The following is a 15,050-nucleotide window of genomic DNA, read 5'->3' on the forward strand; positions in this document are numbered from 1 at the left end:
CAGCAGGGTTTTTAAAATTATAATTAGTTGGTTGTGCCCCTTAGGAAAACCACAGATGATTTTTTTTAATAACATATGTGTGTATATGAGTGGGGGAAAAAAAAAGAAACCTCTTGATGGATTCCACCACCAACCAGAGTTGGGCTTTTTATTTTTCAGTTTGTGCAAGACATTTTTTTTTTCTTTCCAACTTTTATTTTAGGTTCAAGGGGTACATGTGCAGGTTTGTTACATGGGTACATGTGTGCAAGATATTTTAGTACTATTTGCAATATTGAAGGACAAGGCCTCTTTGTTTCATCTGAAGTACAGCCACTCCGTCCATCTGGTCAGCTTGATTCCAGCATCAAAGTGAGAATGTAGCCTCAGGTGTGGGGACGTTTCCATGTGCTTTATGACCACGTCTGACCTGGGGCCCGCACACGGCTACCTGCCATCATTCCTGTGGATCTGAGGAGTACCCTAAATTTATATCCCATAAGTTGGCAAAAGATATGACAGAGGTAAGCAGAAACAAAATGCCACCAGGTTGATTTTGGGAATGTTTCCTCTAACAAATTGCAGGAGACATATATGCCTCAGTTGACATTGTGAATTATGCCTTATTTATCGGCCTGGAACTCTTTCTTTTTCCACAGGAATAATCTTCAGCCACCAGATTTTTAAAATCAATATTATCTCAAATTTGGTTTCCATCATAATACATCCTGCCATAAACCCATCTCATCCTGGCAGGGAATATTATCGTGAAGAATAATCTTTTTTTCCCTAACTTCTCAAATGAGGCTGCTCCCAGAGTTAAAATCTTACATTAAGTTTTATTTATTTATTTATTTTTTTAAGTAAGAAGGTAGGCGGGGCATGGTGGCTTATTCCTGTAATCTCAGTGCTTTGGGAGGCAGAGGCAGGAGGATCACTTGAGCTCAGGAGTTCAAGGCCAGCCTGGGCAACATAGTGAGACCCCATCTCTACAAAAAATTTAAAAATTAGCCAGGCGTGGTGGTGAATGCCTTTTCTCCCAGCTACTCAGGAGGCTGAGGTAGGAGGATCACTTGAGTCCAGGAGTTTGAGGCTGCAGTGAGCTATGCTGATGACACTGCACTCCAGCCTGGGTAACACAGCAAGACCCTGTCTCTAATTAAAAAAAAACAAAAACAAAACAGAAAGCAAACTAGGAAGCATCCAGATTGTGTGTATCTGAAATGATTCTTCCTTGGCCTGTGGTGTGACTCAGGTGAATTTCTGAGGCCAAATGGGGCTGAAGAGTGCAAGAAAGGAAGGCAGCCAGCTCCATGGCTGTCAGCAGCCCTCCTCAAGCAGTTCCAGCAGAGGCTGTGTCCAGCTGCCCCAGCGTGGCCAGCCCAAATGCTGCTGTCTACGTCCTCTGCACAGCCGTCACTTCGTAGGCTGCTGTGGTCTTCCATCACATTGGGTTCGAGGCACCCATGTCTGTGTGGAAGGACTCTACCCCCTCCCATCACCATTTCCTCCTCATTCTTCCCCCACCAGACCCTGGCAGCAGGCCCGCCTTGGAATGCAACCCTGTCACCCAGTGAATTCATTCCCACCAGGCCTCCAAAGTGGCTCCGGTCCTTATGGTGGGAAGGTGGTTTGTGGCAAACCCTCGGGGTTTGTGGTCGCTAGGGACAAAACTGCTTCTGGGGGTGAGGGTGAAGGCGAGGGAGAGAAGGAGTGGACACAGCCTGGTTGTCTGTGGATCCAGGAACTCACGGTGCAGGACTGGGGCACCTCGCTGAGTGCCATAACCTAGGCCTGGGGGCACGAGGGTCCTTTCTTGCTCCAGGTTGTCCTCACAAGAAACAACTCTCTCCTGCCTTATTGAGACTTTCATGTCCTTGCTGTTTTTGACAAAGAAGAATGGTCTTTGTAAATGGAATGCACAAGCCTTCCTGTTCACTTTTTGTGGATTTCTAAATAAGTGACAGGGCACATGTAAGCGTCCCTTCCTCCGAAGGCTAAGTGTTTTCCTAGCACTGATGTGTGGCCTTTACTATGAGGTACTGATTCATTTCTACCCCATCTTATTCTACAAAAAATTCAAGGCAGCTTACAACAATATGTACAATCAAAAAGACATGCAAAAACCTCAGGCCCAGAAACATACCTATCAGAAGAAAGGATTAAGACCAGGCCGGGCCCGGTGGCTCACGCCTGTAATCCTAGCACTTTGGGAGGCTGAGGCGGGCAGATCACCTTAGGTCAGGAGTTTGAGACCAGCCTGGCTAACATGGTGAAACCCCGTCTCTACTAAAAATACAAAACTTAGCCAGGCGTGGTGGCAGGTGCCTGTAATCCCAGCTACTCAGGATGCTGAGGCAGGAGAATCACTTGAACCTGGGAGGTGGGGGTTGAAGTGAGCCAAGATCGCACCATTGTACTCCAGCCTGGGTGACAGAGCAAGACTCTATCTCAAAAAACAAACAAACAAACAAACAAAAAACAGTGAGCAGCAAGAACTCACTCACAAGTCATCAACGCTGTGCAGTTACATGCATGGAGCTGTGAAAATGGCTGTGGACTCCCCGCCCAAGATTAGGGAGCTGACTTGCTGCAGGGTCTAGGCCCCCAGCAAGGACATGAATGTTGGGTTTTCTTAGAGTCCTTCATAAGTACATGAGCCTCTTAGTCTTCTCCTTTAGGGCTACATTGGGCTAGATTATTGATATCAAAGAAGGTATTCATGTGTAAACCCATCTCTCAATAATTCCAAAAACACCTGAGCTAGGCGGAGGCCCGCATGTGTCAGGGCGTATGGGAGGTGGTATTCTTTGGGCTCGTAGAGCAGGCCAAGATCAGGAAGCAGCTCAGGGGATTAAAAAACATGGGCTTCAGCTTCAGAAACACCCGAGGGAACCACACTCCACCCTTTACAAGCTGCATGGCCGTGGGGGTGTCTCTGAGTCTCTGAGACTCTGAGACTCAATTTCCCTATCTGTATAGAAGAGGGTGTCACTTCCTCTGATCTCACACATTGTCGTAAGGACTACCCCTAGATGGTTACCAGCACCCTCTGAGCTGGTTATTGATTCCTCCCATGCACCAGGCTCTGGTCTCGGGGCTTTGCTTGGATGATCTCATGGGAGCCACTCAACAAGCTTAGGAAGTGAGACTCTCCCCAACCCGCAAGTCAGGCACTGAGCTTCCTCCAGTAAGAAAGAGCAGAGCCAGGGTGCAAACACAGCAGTCTGATTTCAGGGCCCTCCACGCCAGCCAAAACGCTGCTCTTCTTCTTGCATAGTCTGTGAGCAAATGCTCCATTTCTTTCTTATTCCTATCTCTTAAGGCCTTCACAGACACCTCTTCAGGAGACCCAAGACTAACCTTCCAAATGGGTGCCTCCTGTAGACTATTTGGTCACAAAGTCCTGGGCATCAGAGCCACGATTCTTCTTCTTCTTCTAGGGAAAGCAGAAGGCATATGGGAAGGATTAGGACTGTTTCCTTCAGGTCCTGACTTATGAGCTCACATGAAAAGACAATCACTTGCTACTGAGTAGAAGGTGCTCTTCAAGAGAGGTTCTTGAAGCCTACATTCCCAACAACCCCCTGGCAGACACACCGGCCAACCTCAGAGTCCACTCTCCCCTGAGGCCCCTGTCACACGACCCTTCCTTCTCACTTAGAGTCAGGGCCAAACAGCTCAGCACCTCATCACACTCAGGTATGTTTTGCCAAAACTCACGCGTGTATAGCACAAGAATGCTCTATCACTTGCGATACTGGGGCTACGATGACTGCAAAGATGAGTCAGACACAGAAATGGCTTCGTCCAAAAGTTTTCAAATTGAGTAGACAACGGTAACGTGAATTCCACAAAGAGATTCAAGAAGACAGAGAAAGAGTCTCCAGTTTGAGGATTGGAAAAGCTGGGGCATTTAATACAGGCCTTAGACAAGTACTGACTTGTGGGCTGATCTAGAGGCAGCAGTGAAGACGAGGCTCAAAATAAGAGCTGGGGGTGTCCTGGAGCAGGCCCTGACTGCAACCGGGTTGGGTCTAGTGTGGACAATGGGGAACGCGTGAAGATTTTTTCAGTCAAGGTCTGAGCTGTAATTAAGGAATTAATGATTTGATAGATTAGGGAAGAGGGTGAGTAGAGGTTGGATATCAGCTCATGGGTTGTTTTATTAGTTCACTGAGAGGGCATGAGCCAAGGCCACAACACTGAGAATGGGAAGGAAGGGTCAGAGGCTTCTTAGCTCTGGGGGAAAGAAAACATGTCAAATTTGTGTCGTGTTCCTTCCTCTGGCCCCAGAACCCTGGCTAATTCTGCAGTAGGTGCTGAGTTCTAGTAGATTCCTAGTTTGGGAGTGCTTTGCCCCACCCCAGCTGAGAGCTGCTTCTGATGGAAACAGGTTATGCACAGAGGGCTGGGGACGTAAGAAAGGCTGCAAGCCATCGCATGTCACCTTGAGCATAATACAGAGGGCAGAGAACTCTCGGATGTTAACTTCTAAGAAAAAAAATCCTTCTTAAATTTAGTGACAGTCAATATGCTACTCAAGTGGTTACAAAATAGTAAGTGCTTTTAAGCTTGAAGCAAAAGAGACAAATAAAAATATACGAAAGACTCAAAAATAGAATTTAGATTGAAATGGTAAACAGTTTTGGATCAGAATTAAATTTTCAACTTAAAGGTAAATTCTGATTTTGTAGGACCAATATTAATCTAAAAATAAGCCTTCAGGAAAACTTTCGTCTCAATATTTCCTTGAAAAGTAAGATATACTAACTTTGAATATTGACTTTCAGTAACACTAAAACTGTATGGTACAAGAAAGGCTCTGGAAGCATCGCTCAGGTCCCCTGTACCCAGCAGCCCATCACCGGCAGGAGAGCAGAGTAGTGAGGCTCTGCCCGGACTCCAGAGCTCAGCCCTGTCCTGAGTGTTCTCAGCTACAGACACTAATGTGCCCATTTTGTGCGTTTCTATGAGGAGTCAGTGAGTTATTTTTTGTAAAGCAGTTAGAAGAGTGCCTCCACAATACTGTATAATTATAGCTGTAATAACTAGATTTATAAAATGAAATTTATTTTTCATTAAAAAAAACCCATCATCACTCTTGAACTATCTATTCACCTCAGGTACCAGCAGATAGATGGATACAAAAGGTGATTTTACTTGTTGTTATACGGTTTAAAAAATATTCTTAAACACTTTTTAAACTGTACAATGTCATTAATTATCTGCTATGGTTTCTATACTATCCTGCCATGTCAAAGTGTATTTGGACACCAATAAGCTTGGATAAAAATACATCGGTGGAAAATTGGCTCAAAATAGGTTAGTAACCCTAATAAGCAGTTTATGTAGTCTGGGTGAGGTACCCACTAGGTAATAAGTCTATTTTTACTTGACATCAGTACCAATTATCAAGGAAAGGTATATTCAGACACAAATAAAACTTAGTGCCGATGCTGAATTTAGAAGTAAAGTTAATTTCAATAAAAACTGGATGTGGAAAAAGTGAGTACCTAAGGCATAGTCATTCCAAGGTTTGTTGGTCAGTGAAAAAGTTCCATTCCAAAACCTCAGGAAATGGAGAGGATGAGGAGCAAAGGTGGAAGAAACAAAAACGTATCAAACCCATGCTATACCAGGGCAGGGCACCAGCCACCCTAACTGATGGGTACATCAGACAGGTCCTGGTGGGCCCGAAGGTTGGCATGGCGTCTTGCCTGTATATGCATCTTGCCAGTTGAACATCCTAGATGTTCAGTAAAGTTACTTGGGCATTACACATCTGTTTCTGTGTTAATTATATAATCCACAATTATTTGGATGGAGACAACATGAAGGAGGCAGAGAAGCCAGTTAGGAGGCTGCAGTCACTCAGGGGAGGCATGTCCCAGGCCACGGTAACCATGGGAATGGAGAGAAACAGACAGCTTCCAGAGGTAATTAGGGGATATCATGTACACAACATGGAGGTAAATTAAACATGAGATGGGGGCTCGAGGGAGAGGAAGGAAGCAAAGAAGATGCACGGGGGCTGGCTGGGGCCGCTCCACGGGCATCCTTCCCTAAGAGGATCACTGCTGGTGAAGCAAGGGGCAGGGAGATGAGATTAGTTTAGGGATGGGAAGATCCTGGTGGAAACATCTAGTACACAGATGGACATATGGATCTGCAGCTTAGGAAAGATATCTGTGCCAAAGAGACAGATGAGGAAGTCGGAATATAAACATCTGGTAATTAAGGCAATGAGAGTAGGTGAAGATTTCATTGTAAGAAGTTATTACAGAGAGTGGGCTAGGTTATTCACAATACTCAGTCTGTAGTCTAAGAGTCTCCTACACATAGACTTGTATAGATACCCGGACTAAGCTGAGTATTAGAGTTAAGATTTGGTGCCCAGAGCAGATCAAGCCAGGTGAGCACAGAATTTAGAATTCTGAATTCTGTTTTAAGGAGGCATATTTCTCCTGAATGAACATTACTATATATTCTCCAGAACTTTATATGTTTATAGGTTATATGTGTGTATGTATGTGCACATTAGACAATGAAGTAATTCATTTTATAATGGATACAATAATAATAAACAGTTATGCTGAAAATACTGTGTTAAACAACAAATACATTATTTTTAAAATGTAAACTGCTCAAAAAAGCATTTTAAGGCCGGGTGCAGTGGCTCAGGCCTGTAATCCCAGCACTATGGGAGGCCAAGGTGAGTGGATCACGAGGTCAGGGGTTTGAGACCAGCCTGACCAACATGGTGAAACTCTGTTTCTACTAAAACTACAAAATTAGCCAGGCATGGTGGCACACGCCTGTAATCCCAGCTACCTGTGAGACTGAGGCAGGAGAATCGCTTGAACCAGGGAGGTGGACGTTGCAGTGAGCTGAGATTGTGCCATTGCACTCTAGTTTGGGCAAGGAGAGTGAAATTTTGCCTCAAAAAAAAATTTTTTTTAAAAAGCATTTTAAGTAATTTAATACTGCACAAGATTTGCAGTCTGTGAGAAAAGGAATGAGAAAGAATCTTATTTAAGGTTAAGATGACTCTAGCATCTGATCTTCAAAAGACAGGCAGACAGGAGAAAAAGAGGAAGAGCAAGAAGCCGTGGTCACCTGGGCATTGAGTCTGGAGTGGAGCTTGTGGTCTGACAACCAGGGGTGCTTGAGAGCTTCGCTTGCACTTATTCGCCAACTAGAAGGAAATTCAGAAGGTGATTAGTAGAAACACACCGAAGAAGGCCTGTATCTGCTGTTCAATCTCAGCTCCAGCTTCTGCCTTCGGGAGACCAGATGGCCGAATGTCAAACTCATGGTCAATTCTGCCTTCTCTTGAATTGTGTGTTATCAATGATGGCATAGGTGACTATCGAATCCAATCAGGATAACATTAGTAAAGACAAACAAGGCAAATAATAAAAATTCTTGTTAATAACTGAACATTTACTTTCAAATATAAGTAACCATTTCTGTAGTATAACATCTGAGCTTAGTAAAGTGGATTCCTACCAGTCAGTTGAAAAATAAATATATATTTATTATTGTAAGAACAAAATGCTACAATGATTCTTGATGATTGCCAAAGCAATTTGTGTATTAAAACTTTTGAATAATAAATATTACTAACTTTTGAATTGAGAAGTTTTGAGTTAAATAGGTAGGGAAACAGAGTCGATGTAATTATTAAGAGAGGGACCATTAGATACTTTTATGAAGAAACAATATCCTTTTGGAGCCAGCAAAGGTTTATACGATTTTGGGAAATAATATGAGGAATAATAATATAGATTTACCATATTTAAATTCTAAGTTCTATACATTTGTTTGATGTGCTAACATTTATCACATTAAAACAAATAACCTTTCAAAATAAAAACTGTAGGCCAGGTGCAACGGCTCATGCCTGTAATCCCAGCACTTTGGGAGGCCGAGGCGGGTGGATCACGAAATCAGGAGTTCAAGACCAGTCTGGCCAAAATAGTGAAACCCCGTCTCTACTAAAAATACAACAAATTAGCTGGGTGTGGTGGGGCACACCTGTAATCCCAGCTACTAAGGAGGCTGAGGAAGGAGAATCACGTGAACCCAGGAGGTGGAGGTTGCACTGAGCCAAGATTGTGCCATTGCACACCAGCCTAGGTGACAGTGTGAGATTCTGTCTCAAAAAAAAAAAAACAAAAAATGAAAAAACAAACGAGCAAACAAACAAAAAACCTGTAAGTGAATGTAACAATCTGAAGTCAAAGAGGTAGTTTCAAGCAGTAATGAAGCTTCAGTTTGTAGGATTGCTTCAATGCAATCGCTTTATCAGATACCAAAATATTTAAGTATAAGATTTGAAGAGGAGATAAGTCTTTATTACAGTCAATGAATTGGTGACAACATCACCATTATAGTGCCAAAAACAGGCAGAGATAATTTTTAAAAACCTCTTGACCTCCATCAACCTCAGTTGGAAGTGTGGTTCTGCTTAGTGTCATAAATTTTCAGTACTGGATCTCCAGAGCATTCCAATGGCTGACCAAGGTGAAAAATGATGATTCTGCACTCTAGTGTCGAACTTCTTAAATCTGGCTATTAAAAAGTTAACAATAACATTGTACTAATAATTAAACTTAATAACATTTCCAGTTTATTTTTGTACCCCAGAAATTTATTCTATGATAGTGGTGTTTGGCTTTTGGCTTTAGTTTCATCCAAGCATTGACTGGAATTCTAAGCCAGTTGCCATCGGCCCAGATGGGTATCTGATGCTCCCTGGGCATTCATGAAGCCCTCAGACTGAAGGAGTGAGCGGCACTGGAGCCCACTGGGCCCACCTCTGCATCTGCTCTGAGATAGCCATGTGACTGCAGCACTGCTCTCAGCCTCAGTTTCCCCATGTGTAAAATGATGGTCTCCACAGACCACAGGATTATCCAGAAGCCAAATAAGATAACACATGAAAGTACACATGTAAAACAGGTTCACAGTAAATGTGGATTTCTCGTCCTCCAAAGATTTGAAAGGGTTGACAGTTTCCATCTGTTCACTGCCTTGGGTAGAGTAATGTGCTCATAATAATAACCTTGGCTGTTATTGTGCCTTTCCATCAAGGCACAATAACAGCCAAGGTTATTATTATTATTAATTCATTATTTGTGAATTGTCCCTCCTGTCGGACTGATACCCCCAGTCTGGCTAGGTTCTCTTCATCCTCTAAGGATGGCCTTATCTTTGTGTTAACCACATTTTATTACATCTTTTTTAAAAAATATCTATCCCTTTTATTAGATGGTGAGTTACTATAGGCAGGGACTGGATTTGTGCATCTATTCTTAGCACATGACACATTTCCTGGCACACAGTAGGTGATCAATACTTGAATGAAAGCATCTCCTGCCAAGCTGTGTGCCAGACCCACTGCCCACACTGTTTCCCCACTCCCTGTGACACCCTTCTACCTGTTGATCCACGGCCATGTGTATTAGTGACTTTAAAGCCATAAAGATAATAAAACGATAAGGCAAGTGCTATTGGCCCTGAAAATCTTAACTGCTTCAATCATTATGTGGCTCAGGTATAAAGCCATCTGAAACAGCGTGTTTGATGGGTTAATCACAATGCCCTTCCCCCTCTATGATTCTAAAATGCAAATCCCTATATTTCAATGTCACTCTTTTTCATTCACTGAATTTTGAATTAATGTGGTTTTAGCATAACAGAAAATAGAGGGCCATGTAATAAATAACAGCCAAGTGTGTGGCCGTTGGGGAAGGAGAACTATCTGTTTGAGCCTCCGTTCTGCCAATTACTGGCGGTGTGATCATGGGCAAACCACGTGGGATCTTCTACCCGATTTCTGCCTCATGGAGTTGGGGTCAGGGGTGGTAGTTAAAAGAGATGATGTCTACAAAGCACTTGGCATGATCTGGCCCATAGTAGTTTCCCAAATGAAATGGTAGTTAAAGATTCAGCTACACAGAACCATATACAGCTTAGTAGAGGTGAAAGGAATCCTAGAAATACTTCTCCCAAGCCTTCCATTTTGACAGTGAGTCAACTAAGGCCCAGCAGGAGTCCGTGGCTGGTACGGCCGCATGATAAATGGCAGGAAGAGAAAGGTTTGTGTAGCTTCATGACCAAAGCAGTCCCAGATCTCAGTAGACTGGGTCAAGAGGCTCAAACCTCATTCTATCCATGACTTTGCGCAAGCATCACAGATGTTAGTAAGAGAATAAATTCGAACAGCCCTGGTGGTAGGCCCTGCTTCCTTATCATCCCTACTGCGCCCGGAGCACAGGGCGAACTCGCGTTACCTCTTCTCCTTAATCAGAAGCTTAGAGATGAACCCCTTGGCCTCCTCTGAGATGTCCTGAGACTCTTCATCCTCTAAGTCCTACCTGCAGGCCAGGATGTTGTTCAGCGTCTCAGCATCATTGTCACCCAGGAAAGGGGACAAACCGCTAAGTCTGGAGGACACAGGGTCCAGAGTGAGTATTTTTTAAACAGCCTCAACCCCTTTCCATACAGATTGCTTTTCTGGTTCTGCCATTTAAAGGTGAGAGAAGGAAAATAACCTAATCCTGAAGCATAATTTTATAATATATTATTGGAATCAAGAAAATGCTTGCCACCCCCACCCAACTCCTAACTGAACAACTGCAGCAATAACACAATATGAATATGAATATCAGCTTCCTTTTTAAAGCACTTTTCAGCTTGCAAAGTGCTACTACATGCTCAGATGGCAAACGCTAGGCATGTCACCTCTGAGGGGTGAGGCTAGCCTGAGTCATTTAGGAGATCAGTTTTTTTTTTTTTTTTTTTTTTGAGACGGAGTCTTGCTGTGTCACCAGGCTGGAGTGCAGTGGCGTGATCTCGTTTCACTGCAACCTCCACCTCCTGGAAGCGATTCTCCTGCAGCCTCCCGAGTAGCTGGGATTACAGGCGCATGCCACCACGCACGGCTGATTTTTGTATTTTTAGTAGAGATGGGGTTTCACCATGTTGGCCAGGATGGTCTCAATCTCTTGACCTCGTGATCCGCCCACCTCAGCCTCCCAAAGTGCTGGGATTACAGGCTTGAGCCACCGCGCCAGGCCATGTGAGCTTTTTAAATTAATTTTTGGCTTTTAGGTTGTGTCCTAGGAGTTAAAGTGATTAATGAAGAGGACACACATTTACTTTTCCAAATGATGTGCAGGGAAAGAATTCACTCCTTTCACCCACAGGAGTCAACAAAACCTAGAAGGCAACTGAGGATGGGACAGTGTTATTTATTTTTTAAATACCCCAATTGGGGCTTTTATTTAAAGTGGCAAAACCTCAGAAAATATGCATGGAGTTGGAGAAGGGTCAGAGACAGAGGAGAGCTACTCACAGCATATAGGCGATGACCCCCACACTCCACATGTCAGTGGGAAATGAAACAAAATCATAGTTCACAACTTCAGGGGCGAGAAATTCTGGGGTTCCAAAGTTCACCTTCAGCTTCTCTCTGGGTTTGTATCTGCAATTTAAGAGACAAAGTGGAAGGGTGGACGTGTCGATCAAAAATCGTGAACACTGAAATGATGTAGTCTATGAGACAAAATGACTTCAGCCATACAGCAAACTTCAGACAAACAAACATTGAAGGAAATCAAACAATCAAGCAAGAGGCTCAAAAACTTGTAAAGAGGCCCCAGAAAATTTAAAAGTCAAAATTCATACTAGGAAACCTTAAAAGCTGAACCAGTTGTTGGAGAAGCTGCTGTGAATAATGAGAACATCTGAATTACAGAAGATGACAAGAGGAAAACTGATATAGTCATTGACATGGGGATGATGTGAATAAGCCTGTATAATGAATAAACACAGTACTGCAATAATTTACAACATCCATTTTATACGTGTCGTTAATGTGCTGAATTGTTAATGTGTCCACGTAAACTCTTTGTTCCCTGAAGAATCTTGTATGTGCCAGAACCCTTTGCAAACTTGTTTACGTTGTTAATATTTTTAAAGGAAATCTCTGTACAGATGGAACAAATATGAAAGAGGGACAAACTCTTGCAAATGCTAAATTAATGGCTTCTAATTTAATAAACTTCACTGTATTAGGTTTTAATTTTTTATACTTTTTACTGCATGCATTATAGAAACTTGTAAACACTCAAGTCTCAAATTTAGCAAGTTAAGGCCAAACATAATTTTTGTTAAATTAATTATAAATGAGATCATGAAACCAAAGAGCAGATCACATATATGTTTGCAAAGGAAGGGCAACCATCATGTCCCCCAGCTCCATTCGTACACCTATGTCCAAATAGACATACCTTCTGGCCAATCCAAAATCAATAATTTTTATTTGCTTAGCATCCCGATTCACACACAGGATATTCTCAGGCTGCCAGGAGAAAGAGACACATTAGCAATGAAAACAACCATCATTCACTCAAATTGTCCTTGAACCACAACTAAAAATACAACGATGCTCAGAAAAAACATATCAGGCCTTTCACTTCGGGGCGGGCTTGTCCGTGTGGGTACTTTCTCCTTTAATTATGTGGTGGATGAGGTTGCGGGTATCCTGCCAACCCTGCATTATCCAGCCTGTCCTCTGCACGGCTTCACAGTTCACCATAATGCCTGAGTTCAGGCAGAGGCCTTGAGGGGAGCAAGAAAAGGAGGTTGCTTCAGTCCTTCCCAAATGCGCTGTGGAGGCCCGCTCAGACCTGACATCTGCCCCTCTAAATTATTCAGTATGAATTTCCCCTTCTTGGAGAAATATTTTTCCCAAGATTGATGAGTTCCAAGGGAATTGACCTGCTCCATTCAAACAGCCACACTGAACATGCACTGTCACGTGAACGTTCCGGCCTCCAGAGCTTCCCTTTGCTCAACGCCTATGGGAAAGTCGCACGGCAGAGGAGGGCTTTTCTCTCCAGTCGTTCTTCAGTCTCAGCAGTTCCGAGGTTTTGCTGAGTTTGGTCTCAATGCCTAAAACCCCTGACTAAGTGTTCCCTTGGAGCTAGGCCCTGGTAAGACCTTAGCCTGCTGACCTGACAGTCTTGGGGTGCAGGGGGAGAAAATGGGGTGTAGTGCAGCCACTCAGTGTTCACAGAATGCCTTACAAGTGCACCTAATGTTTATTGGGGTAGAAAAACAGAGGTCTTGGGAAAGTAAGAGATTTGATTTAAAGTCAAGGCCATTTATAAAAGAGAAAAAAAGTTTTCAGAGTTAAGAACCCTCAGTCCCAATTCTTTACAAGCTGGAGGGCACCATCCCAGAAGCCAAATGCCCAGGATCCCGTTCCTCAGCCTTTAGTGGGATCAGGCTCCCCTCCCCAACCTGTCCAGGTGGAGAAGAGGTTCCAATGAGATCAGAAATTCAGAAACACATTATGAAATGACATAATGTCTCCTTATCAATATTCAATAGTACATTTGGTTGGGCAGAATATCTTTGGAAGCCCTTTTCTAACCTATCTCTAAAACAGATGTTTGTGAGTAAAAGTCATTATAGAGAAGGGGGTGCTATGTGAACCATTTGGTTTCATGCTTAAATCACTGATGGATCATGTATAAAGCTGTCCAATTGTGAAGGAGTACTGTGGCATCAAAAAGTTTGCAGGATATAGAGAAACCGTTTTGAGGGCATTTCAATAAGTTAGCCTTTTTATGACGATAAAATTAAAGAATGTTCACTGGATAAAATTTGCAAAACAGAAAAATATAAAACAGACTGTTTGTAAGTCACCTATAATCTCCCCCCACATACTGACAATCACTCAATATTTCTGGCCCTTTTCCTTCCAAGGAGCTTTCAGAAAAGCAGCTCCTTAAGGACCCATCCAGCTGTCACCTTTATGATGATCTTTGCATCCAAGCCATAACTAAAACTGCCCACTGCAGGTCCTCAATCAATGTTATGAAGCCTCATATGGAGTCATTTGACTTACAATAGGTTTGCTCCTAGTTCCAGTTGCCAATCAAAACCCTGTAGGGATATCTGCAGAATATCTACATTCAATGAAAATGCTCCATGAAAGCATGCATTATCAAACTCAGTTCATAGTGAGGGTTTTGCTAATGATTTTTAGCCTCTGACTTTGTCATTTTATAAACCACTTCCTCCTGCTCTCCTCCTGCTCAAAAGTGAATGGGAAAGGCAAGGCACATAAATCAAGACAGTGAGGGAAGCCAAGTTATAGGAAGAGAGGCCCATGGAAACCTATTTCAGGAGGCTAAATTTATTTAGCTATGCAATCCCTAGTGAATGCAATAGATGGGATGTTATATAGATTGTATATTTTATGTTACTGTCACGCTGTGCAAACAGGGAAATGAGAAAATGACCAAGCCACACAAGACGTACTTTATGATACTTAGTCCCAATATGGGACTCGATCAGGGTTGTTGGGCCTAGGTCTTTTATTGGTTGTAACTAAGACTACATACAGTCCGATTCTAGGAACTTCATAATGAGACATAATGAGAGAGGTAAAGAGGGAAGGGGCAATCAATAGGAGGAGAAAGAAAGGCGGCTTGGCTTCTGTGTGCTTTCCACCATTGGCAGTGGGGTGCCCGCCCCACCCTCTCTCCTCCTTAGCACTTTGGCCCCATCCTTCCGACTGTCCTCTGCTGCATTCTCCATAGGATTCTATTCCACGGGGCAGCAAACCCACAGAAAAACAAGTCCCAAAGTCCGGAGCTTCCTGAGTGACTCGAGGAGCTGCCGGCGATTCTTGGAGACCTGGAAAGGTTGACTACTACTTAGGGAATTCTGAGTTAGCTAAAATCCTCTCACCTACTTGTCCTGATGAGAGGGCTACCACGTGGATACCGCTGTGGTGGTGGTGACTGTTTTCATTCTAAACTTTTAGGGAAACCATTGCCATATAGATTTCCTTAACGCAGGCAAGTTACAAGAATCTGAATATCACCCCTGAAGATGGAACATGCAAATATTAGGGAGTGACAGAAGCTGAGAATAAGGAGATGAGGGTAACAATTCAGATGTTTATTCATTTCTGAAATGACTGTACCAATTTCCCCAGCTGGCATATAATAGCAGACAGGGCCCACTGTGCAAAAGCTGGGAAG

At 43.2% G+C, this 15,050-nt stretch overlaps 1 protein-coding gene across 3 annotated transcripts in view; it reads right to left on the reverse strand.

Annotated features, from left to right (window-relative positions):
- The window catches only part of MYLK4 (myosin light chain kinase family member 4), a 102,311-nt gene that overhangs the window by 4,301 nt on the left and 82,960 nt on the right, over positions 1-15,050 (reverse strand). For all 3 annotated transcript variants that reach the window (XM_055113132.2, XM_063605121.1, XM_055113133.2), the window contains 4 exons: positions 12,282-12,352; positions 11,345-11,473; positions 7,099-7,177; positions 3,343-3,418 (listed from right to left, as the gene is read on the reverse strand). In XM_055113132.2, the coding sequence (XP_054969107.1) occupies positions 3,368-3,418; positions 7,099-7,177; positions 11,345-11,473; positions 12,282-12,352 (330 nt within the window). In that variant the 3' untranslated portion in view covers positions 3,343-3,367. The remainder of the gene's footprint in view (positions 1-3,342; positions 3,419-7,098; positions 7,178-11,344; positions 11,474-12,281; positions 12,353-15,050) is intronic.

Source organism: Pan paniscus, chromosome 5 (assembly GCF_029289425.2).
Source record: "Pan paniscus chromosome 5, NHGRI_mPanPan1-v2.0_pri, whole genome shotgun sequence".
NCBI classification, from domain to species: Eukaryota; Metazoa; Chordata; class Mammalia; order Primates; family Hominidae; genus Pan; species Pan paniscus.